The sequence below is a fragment of the Dicentrarchus labrax genome, unplaced genomic scaffold, assembly GCF_905237075.1.
Source record: "Dicentrarchus labrax unplaced genomic scaffold, dlabrax2021, whole genome shotgun sequence".
In the NCBI taxonomy this organism is placed as follows: Eukaryota; Metazoa; Chordata; class Actinopteri; family Moronidae; genus Dicentrarchus; species Dicentrarchus labrax.
Window position 1 is genome coordinate 259,234 of NW_026136999.1, and position 26,162 is coordinate 285,395.

The following is a 26,162-nucleotide window of genomic DNA, read 5'->3' on the forward strand; positions in this document are numbered from 1 at the left end:
GGGTTCTTTAGGGGTTCTGGTTCTGGGTTTTAAGGGTTCTTTAGGGGGTTCTGGTTCTCAAGGTGGGTTCTTTAGGGGTTCTGTTCTCAGGGGGTTTTAAGGGTTCTTTAGGGGTTCTGGTTCTAGGGTTCTTTAGGGGTTCTGGTTCTTAGGGGGTTTAAGGGTTCTTTAGGGGGGTTCTCAGGGGTTTAAGGGTTCTTTAGGGGTCGTTCTGGAGGTTGGGGCCTTTAAGGGGTTTGTTAAGGGTCTATTGGTTCGGCTCTACGCTACTTAAAGGGGCTGTTTTGTGGTTCTTAATATGAGGGGGGTCCAAACTGCCCCGGAGGGTATTTGTAGGGTTGTTCTGGGGTTTATTGGTTCTTAAGGGAGAACTTGAGGGTTCTAACGGGGTTAAAGGGGGAATTCTGGGATTATTTAAGGTGTTCTGGTAGTTTTTAAAGGCCCTTGTTGTTGTTGTTGTTGTTGTTGTTGTTGTTGTTGTTGGAAACAGTTAAAAAAGCAGAACCTTTATGCCTCCTTCACCTGTGACCTTTGACCTCTGACCTGAATAAGGAGGCAGGAAATGACCCAGAAAAAGAGTACCAAAATAAAAGTTCAGTGTTCCCTTAAAAAGATCAAAGAATAAAGAGGATGAGAGGATGATAATTGTTATTGTTATTATTGATTATTGATGGGGGGGGGGCGCCACCCAGCGGCAAAAACAGGAACTGCCCCAACCCGATCAATCACACTCTAATCGATTTATTGAAGGTTTGATCTGTGATCGATTATTATTCTGGGACGGATTCAAACATTAAAATCAGACGAAGACATAAAAAGAAAAAAGTCCTCAGATTTTACCTCAACTTATAGTTATTGATCACAGATCACAGATCAATAAATAAAAGCACAGAAACGTTAAAAGAGCAAAATAAAAGCGGAAATTATTTTATTTATTTCATTAATTAACGTTTAAATGCTGATCATCTTCTGTGTGTGTGTGGGAGCTCCTTACTGCGGCCTTTAACAAACAATAATAACTAATAATATTGATTTATGGTGGAATATAATAATCAGTTATTGAGTATCTGAAAACAGTTTATGAAACTTTAAATAATTGTAAACAAATTGTCATAAAAATGTAAATAAGAAACAAATTTTAGTTTTTCTGAGTTTATTTTCAGTGTTTTAATGTAAATTTATGGATTGATTCTTCAGATTATTCATTCATAATTAATTTATTTGCATAAAAACATTCACAGACAGTAAAATCAGCAGAATTCACATTTAAACTCTTATTGTGTTGAATTCGACCTCAGTGACACAAACGGTTTTATTTTGAAATGTTCGTTTTAAAACACAAAATATTTTTTATTTCTCATCAAATAAATTTTCTGTGAAACAAACAGAAAATGTGCAGCACTAAAAATAAAATCACATTTCTTTTTAAACTGGTGAAACTGGGACTGCGAGCAGCGGGACTCAGACCGGTTTGTCCCCGGGTCTCCTGCTGCTTCCTGCGGCCGTGAGCTGAATGCTGAGCCGGGAATCAGACGGAGGACCGGAGGGACAAAACTGTGTCCAATAACGGAGGAGAGCCGGTTCAGTGACAACGAGACACTTTAAAATCACAATATTATTGATTTTATTTCTCTATTTCTATTGAATGTGCATGAAAGCTGCTTTAATTTATATTATAGCAACAATATAATAAATCAATAATCAATCGATTCGGATGAATTCAGGATTTTCTTTTGTTTGAATCCAATAAAATCTTTATTTTCCATCATTAATGTGAATAAGCTGAATTTATTGAAGGTTTATGAACGCGAGTTTTATTAATTCATCTTTAATCTAAATGAAGCTTCCTAGGAATTACATCATATAACAACATAAACTTTATATAACAGCAATAAACTTTATATACTTTATATAACAGCAATAAACTTTATAAAACAAAAAACTTTATAAACTTTATATAACAATAAACTTTATATACGTTAGAGTAATAAACCTCCTTTGGTGGAACTTTGAGGATATTTTTCTAAATTTTTACACAATAAAATCTTTATTTTTTGTCCTTTATGTGTTTATTTGTTTCATGTTTCTGTTAAACTGAGCAGTTTTATTTGGTTTTTGAGGTTGTGAATTTGATTTTAAGTCTTTTTAATCTTTAAACTGGAGGAACCAACCAGCGGAGGACGCCGGGCTCCGGTGGAGGAGCAGCGGCCTCAGAGTGCGCCGTCTGCGGCCTCAGAGTGCGCAGTTTGCGGCCTCAGAGTGCAGTTTGCGGGGCAGGAGGAGGATCATTAGCTGCGTGGCGCTGCGGGGTTAATGGTTCAATCAATGTCAACCGCTGGAAATAAACTTTGAACCGGACCATCTGCCGGTTGCAGCCGCAGACTCACCGAGAGGCTCATTACTGCACCGACAGCGACACCGTGCGGCCGACAGCAGCAGCTGCAGTCCTCTGACATTAATCACTCTTATGGATCAATATCTGCTTCACTGGAGGAGAAACTCGGTTTAAATGAAGTCCAATAAAATAAAACTGCTCTGATTGAGTTTCCATCAACATTCTTACAAGACGTTTAAATTATTACAATACGTTAAAGAAAAAGCAGCAAACCTGCAAATGAACCATGAAAAATGACTTTGATCCATTAATGAACTCACTGATTAACAGACTGATAAACTGCTGCAGATTTAAAAACATCATATTTTATACAGTCACATGACTTCCACACTGTGATTAAACTGATTAAACTTTTTAACAAAACATTCACAGGTAATATTTACTGATGGATTTTTTATTCTTTCAGACAATTAATCACAAACCCATTTGTTTCAATGTGATGGAACCAGAGGAGCTAAAATCAGTTGATTTATTCCCTCAGTAAACAGTTTCCTGATGAGTTTCTGGTCTCAGTCTCTAGTTTCAGTCTTCTTCCATACAGCATGATGTTCATTTAGTAACTGATGGTCCCATTTAGAGTAAAACAGACCATAAAGCAGGGTACGCTTTAGGGCGGGGCTACCTTGTGATTGACAGCTCATTCTCAGTGAGTCCGTCCAGCTCAACCAAACTCAGATCACAGTGTCAAACAGTGCTGATCAGCTTTGGATCCAGATCCTGTGTGAGCAGGCGAGCAGCAGCCAATGAGAGCAGCTCAACTCGCTGTACGTGACCTCCGCTGGCTCCAATAAACCGCCATGGCAACGACCGTAACGGTTCTCCACAAACCGATGAGGGACGTTACAAGAGGTTCACACTTTGTTCTGGGCTGTGGCTATTTCCTGGAGAACTTCTCCATAAAGAACACTCAGGTTGACCTTTGACCTCAGCGTCACAGACTGCACAATAACAGCTCTGGACGGTCACATTGTGGATCAATAAAGCAATAGATCGGAGGTGTTTGCACATGTTTCCACACAGAACTGTGAGAGGGAGAAGAGGGAGCAGGAAGTCGGTGACATAACGTGGAAATCTTTAATTAAAACATTCAGTTCGAATTCAATCAAATTAATGAGTTTGGTTTCGTCTGTAAAATATTTTCCATCATCATCGACATTGTGAGCCGAAAGCGATCAATAAAATGAATGAGTTATTATTTAATAACGTCAATAACATTGTGCAGATAAATGACGGCGTTACGTCACTTCAATCGACTTTAATTTGACGGGTTTGAACTCCTGATTTCTCTCCACAGTCTCAATCGGACTCATTATTTTTAATGATTGACTCATTGATCGGCTGAATGGAGCAGAGGATGAGGGTGAAGCTGGTTCTCATTAATAAAGAAACATCGTTAAGTTCGTCTTTTAAAATCAGCGGTTTGAATCCGTTCAGTGACTTTCTGAAGATCAGATCTTCGACGACCTTAAAGGGACAGTTCGCCCCAAAATCCTCCCTCCTTCCTCTTTATACCGTAAAACCTTCAAAAAACAGTTCCTCTGCTTCAACCTCCGGACTCTCTCTGTCTTCATCGTTCGGGGTTTCATTCCTTTAACTCGAAGCTCAGACGGAAACTGTTTCTCCTGACTTTTGTTCAGCAAGAATGTGAGGTTCAACGGACGCTAACCCGGATTCATTTCAATGAAACACTTTGATTGTTCTGATGGACCCTGACGGACTAAAGGAATATAAATAATAGAGGATTATTTATTTATTTATGATGTTTCAGAGGTCAGTAGTCTCTCCTGTTCACAGTTAATCTGAACGAATCAAACTTTCATAGTTTCTGTAAAAGGAACCGAAGAGTTGAACTGTGACAGAAGTTTAAACGTTTATATCTGTGGAGAAGATCTAAGCAGCTTAGAGCCTTAAGAATTTCAGTAAAATCCAGACCAGGCCTCTAATGGAGACCCCCAGGCTAGTAAAGGAGAACCTGCGTCTATTTGGGGCTTCTATTAGAAGTTTTACAGTAGTTTGGGTGCGAGACGTCTCCAGTATAACGGGACCAGATGTATGCGGACGTTATAACAACTATTTATTTTACTGTATCTGTGTGTGGAATCAGATTTGAAGTGTATTAATATATAATACATTTGTGATGTGCAGACGTTAACTGGAAATACACAGTTTGTGTTGTTTGTTTGTTTGTTTGTGAAACTTTCTCCTTGTACACAAACATGTTGCAGCTCCAGGTGCTGCCTTCATGGCCCGGCGTAAATCCCACAATAGTAGAGACGGAGTGTGAAACTGAATCTCTTCCATCAGTATGAGGTCAGTAATAAATCTAAAGCTTGTGTTTTTTTCCAGTGGGTCAGTTTATTTGCACAATAATACAAAGTGAAATACAAACATAAAGTAATCACAGTGTCTGTCTTATTATTATTATTATTATTATTATTATTATTATACTTGTGGTTCTTTATGTTCTCTGAGGCACTTTGTGAACAAATAAAAGCACTTTATAAGTAAACTCTTAATTGTGTCCCCAAACATTTTTATATTCCGACACCAATCAGAACCGAGAACGTTATTATTTTAATGAATTATACAAAAAAAATAATCACAACTATTTGACCAATTTTCACTTTCTGTGGAAGATTGTGTCAGTTTTTATAATGAGAAACTCTCAAAATACTCTGAAGTCATTAATTTGAAGTTTCTCATTACTGACAGAATCTTTTTTCTTCCGTCACTTCGGCAGAAACGCTTCAGTTTCTCCTGAAACTTCATAACGAAGCTCAACAACGTCTCAGGTGACCTCCGACCGTCGTCAGTGAAACTTCACTTCTTGGTGAAAAACTTCCTGAAGACGCTCCGACGCGACCTTTCTTTGCTCGCGCCGTCGTCTGTGGGGGTCCCAGCGGGGGGGTCCTGGGTGTCAGGAGGAGGCGCTGAAGGGGGCTGGTTATGAGTACCTGCGGTGTAATAGATTACAATCAGATAAAATATCCACACAGTCACGTCGCTCGCTGGTTACCGTTAGCATGCCGTCGTTAGCGTCTCACCCGCGGCCCCGACCTCCCCGTCCTCCGGGTAGCGGTGTTTGTTGTAGTACGTGTGGGGGGGTTTGGGAGGAGGTTGCCCCTCTGTGGACGATTGTCTCTCCAGGCTCTCAGTTCTCCGCTCAGGCGCTTTGCTCGAATCATCCGGAGCTTCGGCCAACTTCTCCAAACTCAGGTTGACGGATGACGCTCGCCTAAAACGACAGAATCACGTTTCAGCGCGCTCAGCGTACAAAGCGCTAACATATTAGCTCTCTAGCTAACGAGAAACTAATATAAAACATCTTCAGTTAGATATTAGTTTAATCTCTGCACAGAGGCGGATCCAATACATGGAAATATTAATACAATTACAATAATATCCTCTGAATTTACATGTTTAATGTAAAATAACGTGAAAAATCTGTAAATAATCATAAAATTACTGCTTATTTATTTATTTCACAGATATTTACTGTTTATTTAATAGATTAAAATGTTACATTTAATTTAATATTGTTAATATATTTGTATATTAATGTAAAATTAGTGATGAACAGTAAAAAGTATTTGTTTAATGTATTAGTTAGTTAACTGACAGATATGTTGTATAATGATGGAAGTTGAATAAATGTTGTTTATCAGTGTATAAGCATTGGTAAACTGTCCAAATACAGTTGTTAAAAGTGTAAACAGCAATAATTACTGTAATCTCACAGATAATGACTTTTATTACAGTTCTATAACTTTATAAATTCAGATTAAAATAAGAAAAATCAAACAATAACAGCACTTTGCTGTATTTATAGCTCATTTCATTGTTTAAATATGTAAATATATTGAATTAAACAACAAAAAGCCCCAAAATGACCCAAGATTTGATGTTTTAGTGCAGCACACAGTAGACACAGGGGGACACAACCCTCCATCCTGCAGTCAGGTCTATTTCTACATCCAATAATACTCTCCTGCAGGAATCCTTTATTACTGTATTTATGGCGGCATTAGTCATGTCGCGTCTGCAGTTCTGCACATTTCTGCAAACCCAACCGGACGTAATGCACGCCAGCGTGAACAGAGTCTGTGTCGCTGTGTGTTTCTCCTCCACTGTGTGCCCGCTGAATGTAATCCACCTTGTCAAAGTATCTCATTAAAGGAATATCCTGCTGGCAGGGAGTTTCATTTCTTTGGCCCCTCGCCCACCTGAGAGGAGCCCGGCGTCCCCGCAGTGCACAGTGTGAACAGGTAGATGTGAAAGTCAGAGTCAAATTACCCGACGCTGTTTGAAGGAAAAACCACTTCAGTCTGAAACTCCATCAAAACACTTCTGACTGACAGACGTCCTGTTTGAACCAACGCCGCTCCTTCCACTTATGAGGAGTAAAATTCTTCATGTGGCCGCTGATCACAATGAAAATCAGGCTAAAATATTCGTCTATCTATTTCAGTCGTATCGAAGACCGTTGAGTACATAAAGACATTCTCAATATCCAATCTGCTGCTTTAAATCACCTGAACCTCGTAAGGCTAATGCTGCTGCTAATATCAGCTCAGCTTGTTTCTCTGATAACTTAAGATCCAGACGTCCGATGACTAAAATCCTTCATCCGGTTCAAATCTAGAGTTAAAAAGCACCAAGATCTAAACAGTGGTCAGTGTGTGTGTGTTTGTGTGTGTGTGTGTGTGTGTGTCTGTGTCTGTGTGTGTGTGTGTGTGTGTGTGTGTGTGTGTGTGTGTGTGTGTGTGTGTGTGTGTGTGTGTGTGTGTGTGTGTCAGTGTGTGTGTTTACCCTGAGTCTTCAGAGTCGCTGCTGGAAGATTCGGGGAAGTTTTGAAGCTTCTTCAGCCACAGCTGCTGCAGTTCTCTGCCGGACGCCGCGAACAGATACTGACTGCCGTCCTCCAGTCTGACACACACACACACACACACACACACACACACACACACACACACACAATACAAACACAATACACACAGTCAACAACAAAGAATAAGTGTCATTACAGTAAACTCGGTGGTGTTGAGCAGATTATTTCCTGTTCAGAGAACTTTTTATAGTTCTCTGTCTGTATTGTGTATTTATAATATTTTTAACAATCAAACAGATTAAATTGGAAGAGTTCAGTGTTTTGTCCTATTAGACTATTTAATTAACACATTTCTTTACATTAACTTTTCCTCACAGAACTGAACCAAAAGCTGAGATAAAGCATTGATAAAAATAAAGCGACTGTGGATATTTTTTAAGGTTTCTATTACGCCTTGAAAATCAAAAAAGGCCAGGCGACCCCCTATAAAGCTCTGGCGACCTCTAGTGGGGGTCCTGACCCTGAGGTTGGGAACCACTGGTGTAGTGAAGGTGATACAGGTATATGAAGGACTTATTTTTCTTCTAAATCCTCTCTGATGGTTGGGTTCACCCACCCTCTGATGTGCATCATTCAGTGGTGTTCTGTAAGATCTATTCTAGGATGGTGAAGGCGTGACACAGTTTTTTATGAGAGGAGTTAGAAATCCTAATTATGTGTTTTTCTCTGGCTGTAGTCTGTGTGTCAGTCTCATGATACAGTGTACAGTATGAACCAGGAGGTTTACTGGTTGCTGCTCACTCACATCAGTTTGATGGTGTTCTCCTTCCTCCTGTAGTAAACGTTCTCCCTGCAAACTGCTCCAACCGTGTTGATAGGAGGCCACCTAGAGGTCTTCTGTGGAAACACACACTGCAGTGTTTCTACCTTTTATTAACCACATTATTACAGTGTGACCTGTGGAGGAAGATCTCTCTCTCTCTCTCTTTCTCTGACTGTCTGAAATAAAACTGAAATTCATTTTTTGACACTTTAAACACATGAATTATAAAAAGTAGTGAAGCTGTTACAGACACATAAAACAGATATATAGTTCATATTTATTTCATATCGAGGCTTTTTGGACGATGCATTTATTCATTGTTTTCTGTAACATGTGTCAGCCTCCTTTACTGCAACACAGGGATTACGGATTTAATAAGAGACACTATTTAAATCACTGTTGAAGGTTTTTCAGCACAAATAGAGAGAGTTTCCTGAGGCTTCATCCCTCCATCGCTCATCATAAGTCTGCAGTGACGCAGTGTTTGTCCTACCTGTGCAGCAGCGGCTCTGTCTGTGAACAGGCTGAGCGTCTCTCCTTCCAGCACAGCAAACACCTCCTCCCAGTGCTCCTGCAGCAGCAGCCAATCAGAGAGAGACACACCTGTAAGGCCAGTGACCACAATGCACCTGCAGCTATGTTGGAGCTAACCAGCTAGCTAATGATTGGTGGAGATCAGCTAATTGTTTTGTTCACATTAACTTCCTTCCTTTTATTGATTTGCTTTTATTGATAAATGTTTTATTCTACTTTATTTATGGATTTATATTGATTATAGCAACATTTGGGCAGAGAAGAAATTTCATTCCCGTGCACTCTGTATGTGGAAATGATAATATTAAACCTTGAACAAACAAATGACTTCCACTTCCTGTTTCCTTTGACTTTACACGCAGACACACTCAGTCTGAACACACCTGTCCTGTCTGAAGCTTCTCACCTTGTTTCCTCCTTGTTTCAGTTTGATCTCCAGCACTCCCTCCATTCTGACGTGCGCCACAGGTTTTACCACCGGCGTGGAGCTGGGTTCCTCCTCTGGTTCTGACGTCTTCTGTTGCTTTGGAGGAGACGGAGGCAGCTCCTCTGTTGGAGGAGCAGCTGACTTAGGGTCCTCCTCTGTGATTGGTGGAGCAGCCGGGGAGCTGGGTGGCAGATCGGGCTGGTCTCCGGTCGGTGATTCAGGGTCGTGGAGCTCTTTCGGTGACGATTCAGGGGAAGAGGGGCTCTCTGCGACAGGTGGAGGTTCAGGGGAAGAGGGGCTCTCTGCGACAGGTGGAGGTGGAGGTTCGGTGGGAGCTATGAACTCTCTGATTGGTGGAGGGGAGTCAGGTGGTGTGGTGGGATTCTCCGATATGATCGGGGGCTCGGAGCGGCGTCCGAACGCTCGCTCTGTGGAGGAGATTCTGGGCTTTGGAGCCAGAGGAGGTTTGGATCTGGGGCGGTCTTCCTCAGGAGTTTTTGTAGATGAAGGAGAGATTTGAGGGGACGGGGGAGGTTTGGGGGAGGAGGGTGGAGGTGATTGAGGACGTTTCGGACCGGAGGAGTCAGTTGGGGTGAAGTTTGAGTGGCTGCTCCGACTCTTCCAGGGCTTTACGGTCGGGCTGGAGCTGGAACTAGCAGGAGGACTGTTGGTGTCTTCTTCCGCCTCCCATTTCTGAGACTTCCTGCTGGCACTGAGGCACCTCCATGAGTCTGAGTCCGGGTGCAGAGGTGGGCTAAGTGGGCTGCTAGCAGAGGCTGTGAGACCGGGTTTCCTGTCAAGCACGGTCGGTCCGATGGTCTTGTCCGTCCGTCTGCCACTGCTGACTCGACGGACGACGTCCCTGGGGGAGGAGGTCCGGGGGGTCTTCGGATCAGAGGGTTTACTCCTCAAGGACGAGACTCTGGCTGGAGGTTTCCTGTCCTCAGTTCCATGAAGACCCAGTCTCTGCTCCCTCTGAGAAGACAAAGAAAACATTCAGTCCACGAACCGTCCTCCGGTCTTCCTGTATCTGTTACAAACCAACCTGTGTTTTCTTCTTCTGTAGTGCAATGAAGCGGTCGCTCTGGGCCTGGATCATGGCCTCCATGTCTTCCTGCCTCTTCAGGAGCTCCATAACATCAGACACAGAGTCCTGGAAGGAACCAAAAGAGCATCCGTGTTTAAGTGAAGACAGCTTTTGAGCAAGCCCAATTTTGTTGTTTGTTGGTGAGCGGTCGAATCAGCAGAAAAACTACAATAACCAACTTCCTGTACCTCAGTGTGGTCAAGACCTACCCCGTACTCCTCAGCCATCAGTGTGTTTTCGTAGGAGCTGAGCCAGCGCTCCGCCTGCTCCAGCTCCCTCTGCAGGAGGAAAATCTCCAGCTCCTCCTCATACAGGAACCTGGTCTCCTCCCAGACCTTCTCCACCCGCTCCTCCAGCTCCTCCAGCTCACAGACCCGCTCCTCCACCTGGGGAGGGACGTCAGGTGAGACGTGATTATCAGACGATCCTCTGAGAGAATGTCAGATTTTAGATGTTTAGGTCTTACCTCCTGCGACATGAAGTTTCCCTCCTCTATCAGGCGCCTCCCGTCCTCTTTCACAGCCTGCGATTTGCTGAACTGTCTGTCCATCTGGACGCGGTACTCGTCGTGCTTTTTAATGAGCAGCTCTAGGTCGGTTCCCTCCACGCTCAGCGCTTCCCCTCGCACCAGAGACAGCATCTCCCTCAGCCAGGCCCTGGGACACCGGACAGACGTCCATCAACACAAACTCTTATAGGAACTGTTAGGACTTCATTTAGAGCCACAGAGTGTCTGCTTCTGTCTTTTGCTCAGATCAATGATCATCTTAAACATGATCATGGCTTCACAACTGTAGTAACTGTTACAGTAGCTTCCATATAGAAACATAAATACATCATCTGTCTGTTTGTATCTTTGTCTTTGTGTCTGTGTGTCTGTGTCGGACCTACATGAGTTCAGTCCAGTGGGAGAAGTATTTCTGCACGTCCTCAGCCTGGCCCAGTCTGGCCCGGCATTGGGAGGCTTTGTCCTGGATGCTGGTCCAGCAGGCCTCCAGCTCCTCCAGCCTCTGAGTCACAGCAGTTCTGGCCTGAGGCTGCCGTCTGCTCAGAGCCCGGCCCTCCTCTCGGCTCCTGGTCACCTCCTCAGAGATCAGAACCAGGTCCCTCTGATGGCAGACATCAACAATAAGGCGGGTTATTGTACAGATTGAACTGAAGGTACCAAATCATCAGTGTCGCTGACTTGTGAGCTGCTAATGTAAAAATCTGAGGTAATTGAGTATTTTGTTTTCATACCACTTTGTACTTTATACTCTGACAGCTTTAGCTTCAGTTTACAGATAAAATGAATCCATCAGTCAGTAGTTCCAGCTTCAAACATGTGACTATTTGCTGCTTTTCTCTTGATTGGTTTCTCGTATTCATGTTATAAATCTCATATATAACCTTTAAATAGAAGCTAAAAAGATGAAAAGTTCCAGTTTGATTTAAGCCGACTCTCTTTGACACCAAACATTTGGTGTTCTGTCCTTCCTGTTCCTGTGTTTCCTGCTGGATGTTTCCTACCTCCAGCGCCTCGTGTTGCCTCAGCAGAGTCTGGACGGAGTTCAGGTCCTGGTCCTCTGAGTCCAGCGCAGCCTCCTTCTCAGCCATCCAGCCCTTCAGCTCATCCACATCGTGATGAAACTGATGAACCTCCCTCGCCGACTGCAGACTCTGGAGGACAAGGGACAGACCTTTACCTTCCCCACCTCCTTCCCCGGGTATCTGCGTGCCCTGTTAGCTACACTGTACCTGTTCTCTGGTCCTGATGCTGCTGTTGAGGTCGTCCCACAGCTTGCTGAGGGCGTCGTCCCTCCTCCGGGCCTCGCTGTCGTGCTGCAGCCCTCTGCCCAGCTGCTGCACTGAAGTCAGCCGGCTCCGACCCAGACCAGACATCTCCGACACCAGAACCTCCAGCTTCTTTTGAAGCACCTGCAGATAGAGGAACAGGAAGAGGATGAGGAAACTAAAGTGATATATCGAGACTTTATAGGTGTCAACAGCTAACAATCGTTAATTCAGTGCATGTGAAAACAGTTTGGACAACAACTAATCTATTAATCAAGGAAATGATCAATAGATGCCGATAATGAAAACAATCGTTAGCTGCAGCCCTGTCACAGTTATTTTAATCTGTGTGACTCACCTCTACGTCCTCCAGGTCTTGTCCGCAGTCCTTGGATTCTGCCGCAGTCTTCTTGGAGGTCAGCCATGTTTGTAGTTCTTTGGCTTCTCTCTCGAACACGTAGAGGCGGAGCTGGTCTTCCAGAGCGGCGCGGCGAGTAGCAGAGAGTCGTTGGAGAGCCTCGAAGCGTTCGAGGACATCTGGGAGAGACTCAGCGACCAGGTGGCTGAGACAGACAAAACATTTAGAGATTAACTGATGAATCATTTGGTGATGTCAGAAAAAGTTTGCTGTTATTTATGATAAATAAAAGCATCAAATCAAGTATTTTGCCTAGAAAATTAGCAATTAATCAGTTATAAAAACAGTTATTGATTGATTTTCTGTCAACAGCCTGTTGAAACTGCTCCAATTATTCTACTTAATTGAAATCAATCGCATTTTTGTCGGCTGCTCAAAAAGTTATGAAACTCATGTCACAAGTTAAAAACCAGTTTTTATCTGTTCTAGGTCTTCAGAAGGAATCAGCCCGGCTTCTTGTTTCACCGAGTTGCATGAAAATCGTCAGGCAGATGTTTCACGTCTATACGTACAAAGAAGCCTCTTGGAGCACCAACAGGAAGTTGGCCATTTTATATATTTAACGTGTAATTTTGCGGTCATGTGTGCCATCATTGTGCTATCTGTGGGTATTCCTAGGACAGCGTGCCCGTGGGGGGGCGTTGAATTTCACCGTTTTCCTTGAAACAGGAAGTTATTGGAACTTCGCTGTACAATCATCCTTAAACTTCCTGTTTGATAAGAGTCCCGCCGTGAATCTACATGCCTATAATGAGTCATATCGTTACCTGTTGGGATGTCCAAGGTGCTGCAGTGAGGCTCCGCCCTCCCGCAGCCGCTCCACCGTCCTCCTCTGGTTCTCCAGCTCCACCTCCACAGAGTCCAACCTCCTCAGCAGAGCCTCCGTCGCCTCCTCGCTCCTCCCGCAGTCCCGAGACTCCAAACCGACCCACTGCTCCTCCAACCACAGCTCCAGCTCAGACACCTCCACACACCACACACACACACACACACACACACACACATTAATGAACTGACACAATAATAATAAAACTCTATAAATGTATTTACGGCTCTGTTGTTACCTCAGTGAGGAAGGTGTGGATGTTGAGTGCCTCCTGCAGGAGTTTTCCCTTCTTCTCCGCCTCCATCATGAGCTCCTCGTGGAGGCTCTTCAGCTCCTCCAGACGCTCCCGGATGTCGTGGGACGCAAAGTGACGACCTCTGACCTGCCAGGGTCAACATAATGTAAACAGACTGTAAACGTCTTGTCCACCTTTTTATTTCTTTACGTTATAACACACTTAACAAAGTATTTTAATACTTTACTTGAGTAAAATTACTAATAATACACAGTAAAAACATTCTGTTACAAGAAAAAACTTTACTTTAGTGGAGAAATGTGCGTTTAATAAGTTAAAGTATTAAACTGTATTATTATATCTGATATAATTAGATTAAACTGACTCATTAATGTAAAAGATTTTCCTGTTGCAGCTGAATAAAGCTCATTTTCAGCTGCTCCTTGTCACCAGGACCAAAGTATCAGACGATTGTTGCTACACGGAGCTTTGCTCTTGTAACACAGGAAGTCTCTTACGGCTACACTGCTCTATATGCTAACTGCAACCTCACCACTAGATGGCACTAAATCCTACAAGTGGTCCTTTAAGTTCGGTACTTAATTGTATTTAGTTACATTCCACCATTGGTATCACTGAGTGGCGTCTCCTCACCAGGCTATGCCCCGCCTCCTGAACTGCCTGGACCAATGGGGAGCGGCCTGAGAGCTCCTGCATCATAGCCTGAAACAAACAATAAAAAATGTTTAAACTTTTAAATTTACATTTTAGGGAGATTTTAGTAATGAAAATAAAATGTTGATATATCTGTAGTTTATGGATCAAGGATGATTTGAACCTGGTGTTTGTGGAGCAGCTGCTGGGTGCCGCTCAGAGAGCTGCCCCAGTCTTTAGCAGTGATGGAGGGCAGTCTGTCGCTCAGCCAGGCCACCTCTTCCTCCAGGTCTCTGTAGAACTGGAACAGAACCTGCCAGGCCTCCAGGGTTTCCCTCCGACTCTGCAGGGGCTCCGACAGACTGTTGTACCTGGCGGAGACGAGAACACACGCACTGTTACTGCAATTAAAGTTTTCCTACGTGAGATACTGAAGCTAATGTAGCAAAATACTGTCAGCTAGGTTCATCCAGACTCCTGAGGCAGATCTGGCTAAAATATAGGAAGAATCTGGCTGTAAATTAGGAACCTGTTGATGGTGTGTGCCACTCTGATCTGGATCTCCTCAGCCAGGAAGTTTCCCTGAGAGTGGAAGCTCTTCGCTGTTTCCACCAGAGCCTGTTAAAATAAAACAATATCATATATTTACAGTACTAGCTACTAAATCATCCCGACGTTCTTCCTGCTGCAACCGCAGACGCTGTGTACCTGGATTCTGTCTCGGTGTCCGTCCACCTCCTCCTCCAGACCCTGCAGAGCCTTCAGCAGGCGGTTGACAGACGGCAGGTCGCTCCCACAGTCCTCATCGGCCAGGTCCCTCTCCACCGACCCAACACACTGCTCCATGTCATCCAACGAGCGCTGGAACTGCAGCGCCTGGAAAAAGACACATTGTGATATGCTAACAGGCCCCAAGTTATGATATAAAGCTAACAGGCGGTGTGTACCTGGTAGGCCTCCTGCAGTCTGGTCTTCTTCTCCTTACAGTTGTGGATCAGAGCGCCCCAGCTGTCCGTCAGCTCTCTGAGTCGAGGTTGAACCTTCGCCTCAGCTGATCGAGACTCGGACAGCAGCTTCTCTCCTTCCTGCACACAGACGTGACATCACCACTACGGTCAGACTCACTTCCTGTCCGCTCCCCTCAGTCAACATGTTTTAATCATATAAACATTGTGTTGTCGCCGACCTTGGTGAGCGCGTCCACTCTGTAGCGGTTGGCGAGGATCTCGGCCTCAAAGCTCTGATGTTTCAGCAGTTTGGCCTGAAGGTTGGTTGGTTCCCTCCAGCTCTCGTCCAGCGCCACCGTGTTACGCTCGTTCAGCCACACACACACCTGGAAAACACACACAGAGTCCACTACAGTCCACTACAGTCCACTACAGTTCACTACAGTCCACTACAGCTTACTACGTTCCCCTATGGTCCACTACAGTTCACTACAGTCCACTACAGTTCACTACAGTTCACTACAGTCCAGTATAGACCAGTACCTGGTAGCTGCTGGACAAGAACTGCTGCAGCTGCAGTGATCGATCCAAAGCTTTGTGACGAGATCTGCTCTGCTGCTGCAGCTGACTCCGCCTACACACAGGTGATCAGACAGACAGACAGATGATCAGACAGACAGACAGAAAGACAGACAGGTTATCAGACAGACAGACAGATGATCAGACAGACAGACAGGTGATCAGACATACAGACAGGTGATTAGACAGACAGATTTCAGTCTCAGTAAATCCTGTTCCAACCAGAAGGAGCCGCTCTGTCTCCCGGACGAGCCCCCAATGTTACGATCTTGGTTTATTGCAAACAACAACAAAAGAAAGGTGGCTGCAGGTTGAGAGAGCGGGAGGAGCTACAGACGGGTTCGATGGTGTTTCTCACTACCTGGCGGCGAGCGCTCTGCTCTTGGCTCCGATGTTGTCGGAGTCGTAGTGCTTCTGATGGATCATCTTCTGGGCCAGTTTCTCCACCTCGTCCAGCTGGTCCACCTGCGCCTCCAGAGCCTCCTCGAACTGAGCCTGCTTCCTCTGCAAAGTCTCCACCTCCGTCACCGAGCTCTGCACCAACAGGAGGGTTTACGCAGATTGATAAAATATTCAAGCCGCAGACAAAATGGCGGACGTTCGCAGAGCAATAGGCACCTCTTTTATCTCAGTTAGCTGCGCAGCTAGCAGAAACACTTACTGTCCAAAAACAACTTTATTCGTAGATTTGAGATAAACTGGATCATATTTTATGGATTAGATTTACTTATAACTGCTGCTAACTGTAGCTAATGTTAGCTAACGTTAGCCCTGCGACTATTCCGGCACCGCTCCCCGCCAACGTGACCTCATGACATAATGGAGGTTCCTCTTGCGGCATTAAGACAACGAGTAGACTTTTAAAATATTTGTCATATTTTTATATCAATTATTTATTGGAAGAGATGCTACAAACTTAACCGTTGATATATGTGATTGCTGTAAATATTGGTGTTATAAACCCAGTAGGCCCATGTCTGTCTTCTGTAGTAGATATGCTGAGTTCATAGTCTTTATAGTAAAGTAAAGGGCACTGCGTTAATCCAGGTCTGTTCAGATGTTTTTTCTTTCCCACATGAGTAACATGGTCCACATGGTTCTTACCCCGAGGTCCTGATTGGATAGGAAGGCCTCCTTGTTGCTGAGCCAGCTCTCGCTCTGCTCTACGGAGGCCAGGAAGACCTGCAGGATGGAGAACCGGTGAATCCAATGAGCCACATTCACCCACAAATACACAAATATTATATTACAATGATTATTACATTACAGTTCTGACAATAGATCCTCCTCAATGTTACACACTGGAGCTTTAAAGTGAATACATTTAGGCTCAGAAGATGTTGAGAAATCCTGAGTTTGAGTTACTCAGGTGACTTTTGGTTAATGTGCTCACAATCAAACACCCTGAACAGTAGCTGTGATCAGAGACTGTGTTTTACGCCCTCAGACCATCACCTGCAGGGTTCGGGCCTGCTCCAGGGTCTTGTTGCGGTTCAACCAGGCTCGGTCCACTCCGGATTTGGCTTCCTCCAGCTGGTTCAGGGCCTTCTGGATCTCTGCCTTCGAACTGTGACCAGATCGGATAAGACCCAGACCGAAGTCCCGTACAGAGTCAATGCGCTCGCCGCGGGCGTCGATCTCCGTCTGCACAGAACAGCAGGATTGAGTCTGCACAGTTTACTGTTGATCTGGGATCTGGGAGGAGACAGAAATACTCTCACCTTCCAGTCCTGGTGCTCCACGAGGAGGCGGTCTGCCTCGGCTCGGGTCTTGGGAAGGCCTTTCTCCGTCATCTCGCTGCTCTGTTTGACGCTCCACTCCAGCAGGAGACGCTGGTTGGCTTTGAACAGCTGCAGCTGGTGGGCCTCCTGCAGCTTCTCTTGCCTAAACAAACAACAGTCCAATGAGTCCACTCGCTCACTCACACACACAATAATGCAGATGGTGGCCTGCCGACGTCAAATGTGGGCAGGACAATGCAGAAAGGAATCTCAAGAGAATAAAACAGCCTTGTTTCTTGGAAATTAGTCTTACTTTTTAAATAAAAAATTATAAAAATAAGAACAAAGTCACTAATTTTTCTGATGCTGTCTGAAGAAATTGTGTTTTATTTTTTTAAATTATTAATTTGACCAAAATACTTGTTTTAAGAATCTTTAATAACTAAGTTTTCATTGTTTGTAATAAGCACAACTTGCTTAAAGTTTTGGCATTTGTTCCGGTGGTTGAGGCTGCAACTTCGCCAGTTTGGTCTACACGGGATATTCTGGCACATAATGCGTGGGCCTGAATCCTCGCTGCTTGAGGCTTTAATTTGTCTTCATGAGCTACTGAAGGTGAAACAGACTGATGGGTCTTGCTCTAGAAGAAGTTAATTGACATCAGTGGTAACACTTAATAATATATAAAATAAAATCTCCCTCACCTGAGTTTCACATCCTTGTCCAGAGTCTTCAGAGCTTTCTGGGCCTCCTTCTGTTTGTTCTTCAGCTTGTCGCTCATCACTGATCGAGCCTTCAGGTGATCTGAGACCTCCTTCTCTAGGGCCTGAGTAGATGAGAGAGGGAGAGCAGTCCGTGAACTCTAGGTCCATCAATCATAATGGACACTGACTGGATTAATGTCACATCTTTTCAAGACTCTAGTTCATCAAACACTGCTATAAAAGCTCACCTTTGACCTCTCCTGGATGACCCCAGCCTCTCTCTCCGTTTCCTCATGGCGTCTGATCAGGTTCTCTACGCTGTCCACATCAAACCCACAGTCCTGATCCTGCAGCAGCAGCATCTGCAGACAACACCCTGTCAGTCTCAGCAGGAGACGAGACGTGTAAAGTTTTAAGGTATCAAGTGACTGACCTTCTCGTTGGCTCTGTCTCTAACCTCCTCCAGCTCTCTGATGAGGGCGTGGACCACCAGCGCCCCCTCCAGCTTCTTCTTGTAATTGTTCAGATCTCCATGGAACTTGCTCCACCTAGAGGAGGCGAGGGGTTTTTAGTGTGAAACAGAATCTAGAGGCTGAGGATGAAGGTGAGGATGAAGGTGAGGATGAAGGTGAGCATGAAGGTGAGGGTGTTACCTGTCATTGAGTTGCTGTCTCCGCTGTCTGACAGTCACCAGTTCATCAGCGCTCTGTCTCTTCTCCAGTCGGGCTGCCAGTCTGTTGATGGCTGTGATGTGAGCGTCGTCCACCGTCACGTGCTACAGATCAAACATAACTTCAGTACATTTAAGGCTCGAGCAGCAAAGAGCTGTGAGGAGTACGGATATCCACAAACATAAAGCCAGCACACTGCATCCTCACCCCGTCTCCAGTCCCCCTGAACTCGCTGAGTTTCTTCAGCAGCTGAACTCCATGTTCATAATCCTTCCCCACATCTCCAACGTTAACCATGACCTCCTGAAACACAGACATTACACACTGTAAACACACTGTAAACACTGTAAACACACTGTAAATATACTATAAACACATTTATATATGTTTACAGTGTTTACAGTATGTTTACAGTTTGTTTACAGTATATTTACAGATAATACGTTTACAGTGTGTTTACAGTTTGTTTACAGTATGTTTACAGTTTGTTTACAGTTAGTCAGTGTGTAAATACACTGTAAACACACCATCCCTCCCTCCGTCCGTCTGTCTGTCTCCTACCTTGTGTCTGATCCAGGCTTCCACCTCTTCCACTTTCTGCAGAAACTCCAGGAAGTCTCTGTTATCTTCCAGAGCTTTCCCCCGGGTGGCCATGGCCTTCTTCAGCTCCTCCCAGTGGAGCTCCAGGTTAGCTGCACTCCTCCTCACCTCCTTTGACCTCGGATGGCGAATGGAGACCAGCTCCTTCCCGGCCTGGAGGCACAGAGCAAGAAGACGGTGAATCTGACCTGTGATCTGGTAACATCTCATCTGATATTTATTATCAACTGGTCTCACCTGCAGCACGGAGCTGATGATCTCTCTGTGAGCCAGGATCTCAGCCTCAAACACCTGATGTTTCTGCAGGAGCTTCATCTTGGCCTGCAGATTGCTGAGGTCGGCTTTACCGTCCTCCGCCATCTTCTGCATCCGCTCCGACACCCACTCCTCAGCCTGTTGGTTAGTTTTGGTAATGTTTTATTCATTTGAAGATAAAAATCATCCTGGACAATATTTTCTGACTGGTTAGTCGGCTACCTCTGCGACGTCTCGGTTGAAGATGCAGAGCATTCTGGAAAGCTCCAGCTCCTCCCTGCGTTTGAAGGACAGCTCCTTGATCCTATCCCGTCGCTGGAGGAGGGCTTTGAGTTTGGTTTTGACCCGCCTGCTCTTCTCTCTGCTCAGCTGCTTCCTCAGCCGCTCGGCCAGCTCCTTCAGAGCCGACAGCTGCACCAAACAGAGGAAGGGAAGATCTGGATGAGCGCCGCAGCACCTCATATCAAGGTAAACGCTCAGGACGTTGGCCTCCAGCAGGGCTGCCCGACAGGAATGTGCACATCTAAGCCCTTACCCTGCTACCTGTATGTTAGCCAGCTAGCTAGCTAATATTGGTTCATTCTATAGCATATTAAAGGCAATACTGTTCAATGGTGGTTCCAATAAATTGGAATCAGACAGCAACAAAATAATACATATTCAATAGTAATGTATCTTTCCAGAAATCATGACTCTGTTACTGAAGATAATCCTTATGTGAGCAGTTTCATGTAGGACCTGTTTTCTTTCAACTGAACAAGAGTTTGGGGGGAACTGTCCCTTTAATGGATCAGCTTAGTCTACGTATTAGATAGAGATAAACACAGAAGCAGACCTTGTCCTCCTGCGAGCTGAGCAGCTTCTCAAAAGCTTCGTGGCGTTTGATCAAACCCTCCGTCTCATCGACCGTGTTTCCCAGAGTGCTGTTCTGCAACAGGATCTGTGGAGATTACAGCAACGATCAGACACTGAACGTCTCACTTCGTCTGGAGAACACACGCACAGACCTCCCGTACCTCCTGCGAGCTGGAGGTCTTGTCCACGCTGTTAACGTCCCTGTAGAAGACCTGCTCTAGGTGGACTGTTTCCAACCAGCTTTGCTTCTGGTTCCACTGCTCCTCCAGTTTGTCTCGCTCTGCCTGCAGGGCCTCCAGCTTCTCCAGCACCTGGAAGAACCCACAAAGAGCCGCGGTTCAACACCTCTGACACCAGACTGCACCCGAACGCACCACGAGTATCTAAACCTCACCTCCTTCCTGTTGTCCTGTGTCTGCAGATCCGCGCCCATGTCCAGAACCTGCTGGTAGGTCTTCTGTCTCGCCTCCATCTCAGCCCACAGCTGCTGGTGCTGGGCCAGCTGGAGGTCGGCCGTCGTCACGTCGCTGATGCTCTCCTCCGCAGCCATCGCACCGATCAGCTGACTGCACCACAGGAAGTAATCCTGCGCCTGGAGAGCACAAAGACACGTGGGTCAGACCTAAAGCATGATGGGATTTTTGAAGACGTTGAATCATCCATCTGTCTTCACCGTGTTCAGGAACAGGTATCTCTGGCATGCCAGTTTTAGCTCCTCCTCCCTCTGCTCTGCGTTGCGTCGGAGCTCCTCCCACCGGTCCACCACTTCCTGCTGAACTTCCTGTAGGCGGAGCTTCAGCTGAGGCGTGCAGAGTTCCAGAATGGAGTCGACGGCATCCAGCTGCTCCTGTAACTGCAACACACACAAATACATAAACAACAACAACAACAACAACAACAACAACAACAACAACACGGCCACGAGCTGCTTCACAGGACACTTTTTCTTTTTCTCTCCAGACAGTTCTTTTCTCAAAATGTCCTCCAAAAACAAGTTTTAAGTTATGAAACTGGATTTGATGAAACAAAATCTTTGTTAATCTCACACTCTCACAGTTAATCTCAAACCCATTGGAAGCAGCACACAGTCGTATCGAGCCATAGTTGCATGAAACCGCTGAAGCTCACAATAATGTTAAACCAGCTGAAACAAATGAAGCAACACTTTACAGCCTGTGACCCCATTTGGACTTCAGACAACACAACCGCCAGCTACAACTTTGTGGTCCAATGTTATAGACGTGATGGAATCCCGATACTTCGTGCAGGGAATGATGAACTCTTGTCTCTCTGTGTGTCTGTACCTGCTGCTCTGTGGCAGCCAGCTCGTGGAGCAGAGCTTCATGTTTCCTCAGCTGTGACATCGCTCCTCGTAAATCCTTCGCCACGTCGTCGGGGATGCTCTTCTGTCGCTCCTACAGAGAGAGACTGATTTCAGTACGTAAGTGTGGACCGATGGATAGACACGGTGTATTGATAAACGCTGTACCTGGATGAGAGTCAGTGCGTCAGTCAGGTCTCGGTAAAAGCGGTGACATTCCTCGGCTCTCTGCAGCTGATCCTGACGCTCTCGGGCCACGCCCTTCAAATCCTCCCAGCAGGCACTGCGAACAAAGTCGGGAAGAACACATAATGCAAACAGCAACAGGAAAGAACATTATTTAATTCATCTGCCTTAGTTGGAATGGTCTAATTGACCTTTCCTAAGTCCCGCCCATTTCTGCTCTGTGTCCAATAACAGTTGGGCAAACTTCAGTCTGAACCTCTGTCAATTTCCTCCTTTCCTCTGCTATATGCTAAGCTAATCTATGTTGGAAAGACAACCACATTTTGAAGATGGTTAAAAGGTAAAAGAGACATATACATATAGTCACATCTTAAGTTAGATACTGTTAGCTAAACAATTAAAATTAGAAAGTTAGCTAGAAAATGTACATCAATCATCAGTTAGCCATCAAAATGTGGTTGTCTTTTCAACATAGATTAGCCTAGCATATAGCATATCTATGTACAGTAAAGGAGGAAGTTGACGAGGCTTGCTGAACTGTGATTGGAGCATGAGCAGAAAGGGGGCGGGGCTTTGTGGCTGAGCGTACCTGAGCTGCTGCAGTGTCTCTCTGACTGCGGAGCTCTGTGGGTGTTTGCTGTGGATCAGTCGATCAGCCAGGTCGCTGCAGCTCTGCAGTCGCTCCTCTCCGACCTCCAGCTGCTTCAGGAAACCTTCAAACTTCCCACGAAGCAACTGAAACATCCAACACAGAGAAACATTTAACATCTTTATTATCATTATTACTATCGTTACTTTAATTTCCTTATTATCTTAAGATAAACAGGAGCAGGAATTAAATATAACATCATTAATATATTGAAAGATTTTTAAAGAGAAAAATATACAAAAATAAACTCTGTGAGAGAGTTTTTAAATAACCTCAAACACATCTATCATCTGTCTGCAATAATCCAGTGTTTTGTGATAATCTCTAATCTCCTGTCTGATTGATCTGTGATTGATCTGTGATTGATCTGTGATTGATCTGTGGGGCTCTGGGTCACTTTAATGAACCTGGACGTGTTGGTAGTCGTTGCCCAGGTCCTGAGACTCAGCTGTCTGTCTCTGCTGGTTGGTCCAGTCCTCAAACTCGGCTGACTCTCGTGTGAACTCGTGGAGATGGAGGACTTCCTTTAACCTCTGACCCCTGACAGGAGACACAGGCAGTCAGACACACAGCTTACAGAGGCGATCAGAGGTGGGAAGTAAAGTACAAATACCTTATTTCTGTACTGTGGGAAGTTTTTTCAGGTATTTTTACTTTTACACAAATATCTGAACTTTAAGCTCCTCACATTTTTAAATTAGGTTAATTACTTGAGTTTGAATGCATTATTAATAATTATAAGGATTATTATGTCATCATTGCAAACCTTCCAAACATCCAAACTGTTGCATATCAAGTACAACAGACGTAACGTGAAGAAAACAACATAAAAGATGTAACAAGACGACAAGTTTTCATTTAGTTTTACACATAAACAGCCGGTAGAAATTCACTTTTATACTCTGAGAACATTTCAGACCTCTGGAGGAGGTTCCCAACCTACGGATCGAGGTGCCCACTAGGGGTCGCCAGAGAATCACAGGGGTCACAAGACCTTCTTGATTAAAAGGTGTGTAAATAATTAATCTCTATATGGAACATTTAATTATTTTAAAGGTTTTGATTTTTATTTAAGATTGAAACATTGAAGAGCTGAACACAAACTATATCAACAGTATAGAGCCTCCACTCTCTGATAAACAGCCTCGTCCTGCATTGGAAAAGTACGCAATCACCAAGCTTTCGTCAGGGAAAAGAAAATAGTGGATTTGTGAAAATTTAAAATACACAATAGAGACAGAGAATTGTATAAGAAGTTCTTTAAAATATCAAAAAAACTCTCTCAGTTCAGTTCTGTAGTGTTATTGTTATGCATTTAATATAATATGAAATATCCATATAATATGTCAGTTTACTCAATGATAGAAAAAGGTTGGGAACCACCGCTTTAAAACACCTGATTGCTGCTTATTTCCGTATTTTGCTGTATATTACCGTTCTCCTTTCACTTTCAGATTATATCATCATCTCTGAGGTCTGACAACTTTGAATAGCCTTGTTGTTGAAATGTGCTCTACAACTATAATGAAGCTACAGAGTAATAAATAAGAGTCAGTATTTACCTGAGAGCTGCCTGGTGCTGCAGCTGCTGGTTCAGGCTGCTGAGGCGACTGTAGGGCCTGCTGAGCTCCTCCAGGCTCCAGTTCTGAACCGCCTGCTCCACCTGGTCTCCTAACTCCTCCACCTCCACCTCCAGCACCTCCAGTTGGCCCTCCAACACCTACAGAATAACCAAGTAAAGAAGTGAGGAAGAGTTCCACATGGAACGATCTGAGGTCCCCTGCTGTTTCTGTTGTACCTGGTGTTTGGTGATGAGACTCTGTGTGGCCAGCTGGTCTTTGCCGTAGTCGTCAGTGTTCACCAGACTGAGTGTCTCGGTCAGCCTGGACTCCAACTCCGAGCAGTCCAACAGCAGCTGGAGAAAGTTCACAATTCAGCACAAAATGCTTCCAAAACAGTTTCTCAAATATATATATATAAATATATATATATATATATTTATAGGTATAACTGCTGTCTTTTTGTCAGCTAGTAATGTAACTGTAGTATCTAGTGGTTTACTATTAAGGGCACTTTGTTGGGGGAGAGATAGAAAGTCTACTGCTGGGTTCAGACTACTCTTTTGAACATCTGAATTATTATAGTTATAGTCGACTGAAATTGGTTTCCGGGTTTAGTTAACCTGTTAACCTGGTCCTAGCCTGTCAGTGCTGAGCTTAGTATTGGGTTAGGAGTATACAGGTGTGGTTAGAGGTTACGGTGGCCTAATTATATATATATATACTTATATACTTATATACTCTCCCGGAGGAAACATCTATTAAGTTAATATGACTAATTTACGACCTAAGTTTAGCAACTCTGGGTCATTCACTCTATAATCAGTGCAGGACTGCGTGATTTGGTTTAACACACCAGCTCAGGCTGACTGCTAATGTCACACAAGAGATTAGCTCTGATTCACTGATGACTGATCTCTTCCCTTATTTTCCCGATGCTCTACATGTGTCGGGTTGGACTGAAATCATGTCGTCTGAGCCCAGTATTAGACATTCACTTTGCCTCACCAAGTTTTTTAAAACATTCTTCTCCATCTCACCTGTTCTCTGGTTATAGCCTTGCTCAGGTGAGCGGCTCTCCTCTTGCACGCCTCGTCTAGCTCCTCCCACTCTGCACTCAGGTGGCTGCACCTACAAAAAACAGCACAGTCCACATAGTGACTTATCAAGGAGAGAAGGACGTATTGACATTAAATGCAATGAAGAGAGACACAAGGGCACCTCTGGAGCACTTCCTCTCCGTCTGATTTGCTGGATTTGGCCAGGCTCCGCCCCTTCTCCAGGACGTGGTTCAGGTGTTTTCGGTGGGTGGTCACTTCCACCTGCAACTCCTACATACACACATCTTATTTTAGCAGTTATTGTGATTATAAAGGTTAGGGTGTGAAATAAAGTGGAGCTTTAAATATGAGACATCAGCCTTCAGGGATCCAGCTGGTACCTTGTGTTTCTGCATGAGGCTGATGGCTCCGGCCAGAGACTTGTCCAACCCCGTGGATCCAGAGGCAGGAACGTGTTCAGAGATCCAGCTCAGCTCCAGGTCCACGTCATGATAAAACCCGAACAGCAGCACCGACGCCTCCAGCTGAGCTCGGCGCCGGTCCAGAGGCTTCTGGAGGGACTTGAACCTGCAGCACAAAGCAAATTGTTGTTTTCTTTTACTTAGAAGCTCCACCGAGCTAAGAGGCTATTTAATCCTTTAGCCACGCTGCTAGTGTTCACCGTGTAAACGTTTACGGGGTTTTCACCATTTATTGTGTTTTTTAAATACATTGAAATATTAATACAATTACAAAATAACCTGTGAATGTCTAATGTAAAATAAATTTAAATGATCATAAAATTACTGCACAAAATTTGCCAATCTATAATTTAGTCGCAAATATTTATATTTATTTAATAGATTAAACTGTTAAATTCAAGTTTACTACTGTTAATAACTTTATAAAATTATGTAAAATTAGTAACAGTAAAAAAGTGTTTGTTGTGTAATTTTAATGTATTAGTTAGTTAACTAACAGAAATCTTGTATAATGATGAAGTTGAATAAATGTTGTTTATCAGTGTATAAGCATTGGTAAACTGTCCAAATACAGTTGTTATCAGTGTAAACAG

General features: G+C 44.3%; 1 protein-coding gene across 1 annotated transcript in view; it reads right to left on the reverse strand.

Moving 5' to 3' along the window:
- Positions 1–4,731: 4,731 nt before the first annotated feature.
- The window catches only part of sptbn5 (spectrin, beta, non-erythrocytic 5), a 42,221-nt gene continuing 20,790 nt past the window's right edge, over positions 4,732–26,162 (reverse strand). Inside the window, 47 exon segments of the mRNA XM_051395821.1 lie at positions 4,732–5,349; positions 5,440–5,630; positions 7,205–7,321; positions 8,029–8,120; positions 8,540–8,617; positions 8,987–9,982; positions 10,053–10,160; positions 10,304–10,480; positions 10,561–10,750; positions 10,986–11,203; positions 11,604–11,753; positions 11,832–12,011; positions 12,226–12,430; positions 13,053–13,249; positions 13,350–13,493; positions 14,001–14,069; positions 14,185–14,371; positions 14,530–14,618; positions 14,709–14,876; positions 14,948–15,085; positions 15,187–15,333; positions 15,491–15,581; positions 15,888–16,060; positions 16,631–16,708; positions 16,982–17,170; positions 17,248–17,410; positions 17,952–18,073; positions 18,200–18,313; positions 18,385–18,499; positions 18,605–18,726; positions 18,830–18,925; positions 19,184–19,375; positions 19,460–19,615; positions 19,700–19,888; positions 20,313–20,417; positions 20,494–20,643; positions 20,727–20,924; positions 21,006–21,185; positions 21,637–21,747; positions 21,822–21,936; positions 22,429–22,574; positions 22,896–23,028; positions 24,051–24,208; positions 24,287–24,403; positions 25,088–25,178; positions 25,269–25,378; positions 25,489–25,675. Coding sequence (XP_051251781.1) covers positions 5,216–5,349; positions 5,440–5,630; positions 7,205–7,321; positions 8,029–8,120; positions 8,540–8,617; positions 8,987–9,982; positions 10,053–10,160; positions 10,304–10,480; positions 10,561–10,750; positions 10,986–11,203; positions 11,604–11,753; positions 11,832–12,011; positions 12,226–12,430; positions 13,053–13,249; positions 13,350–13,493; positions 14,001–14,069; positions 14,185–14,371; positions 14,530–14,618; positions 14,709–14,876; positions 14,948–15,085; positions 15,187–15,333; positions 15,491–15,581; positions 15,888–16,060; positions 16,631–16,708; positions 16,982–17,170; positions 17,248–17,410; positions 17,952–18,073; positions 18,200–18,313; positions 18,385–18,499; positions 18,605–18,726; positions 18,830–18,925; positions 19,184–19,375; positions 19,460–19,615; positions 19,700–19,888; positions 20,313–20,417; positions 20,494–20,643; positions 20,727–20,924; positions 21,006–21,185; positions 21,637–21,747; positions 21,822–21,936; positions 22,429–22,574; positions 22,896–23,028; positions 24,051–24,208; positions 24,287–24,403; positions 25,088–25,178; positions 25,269–25,378; positions 25,489–25,675 — 7,576 coding nt within the window. The 3' untranslated portion in view covers positions 4,732–5,215.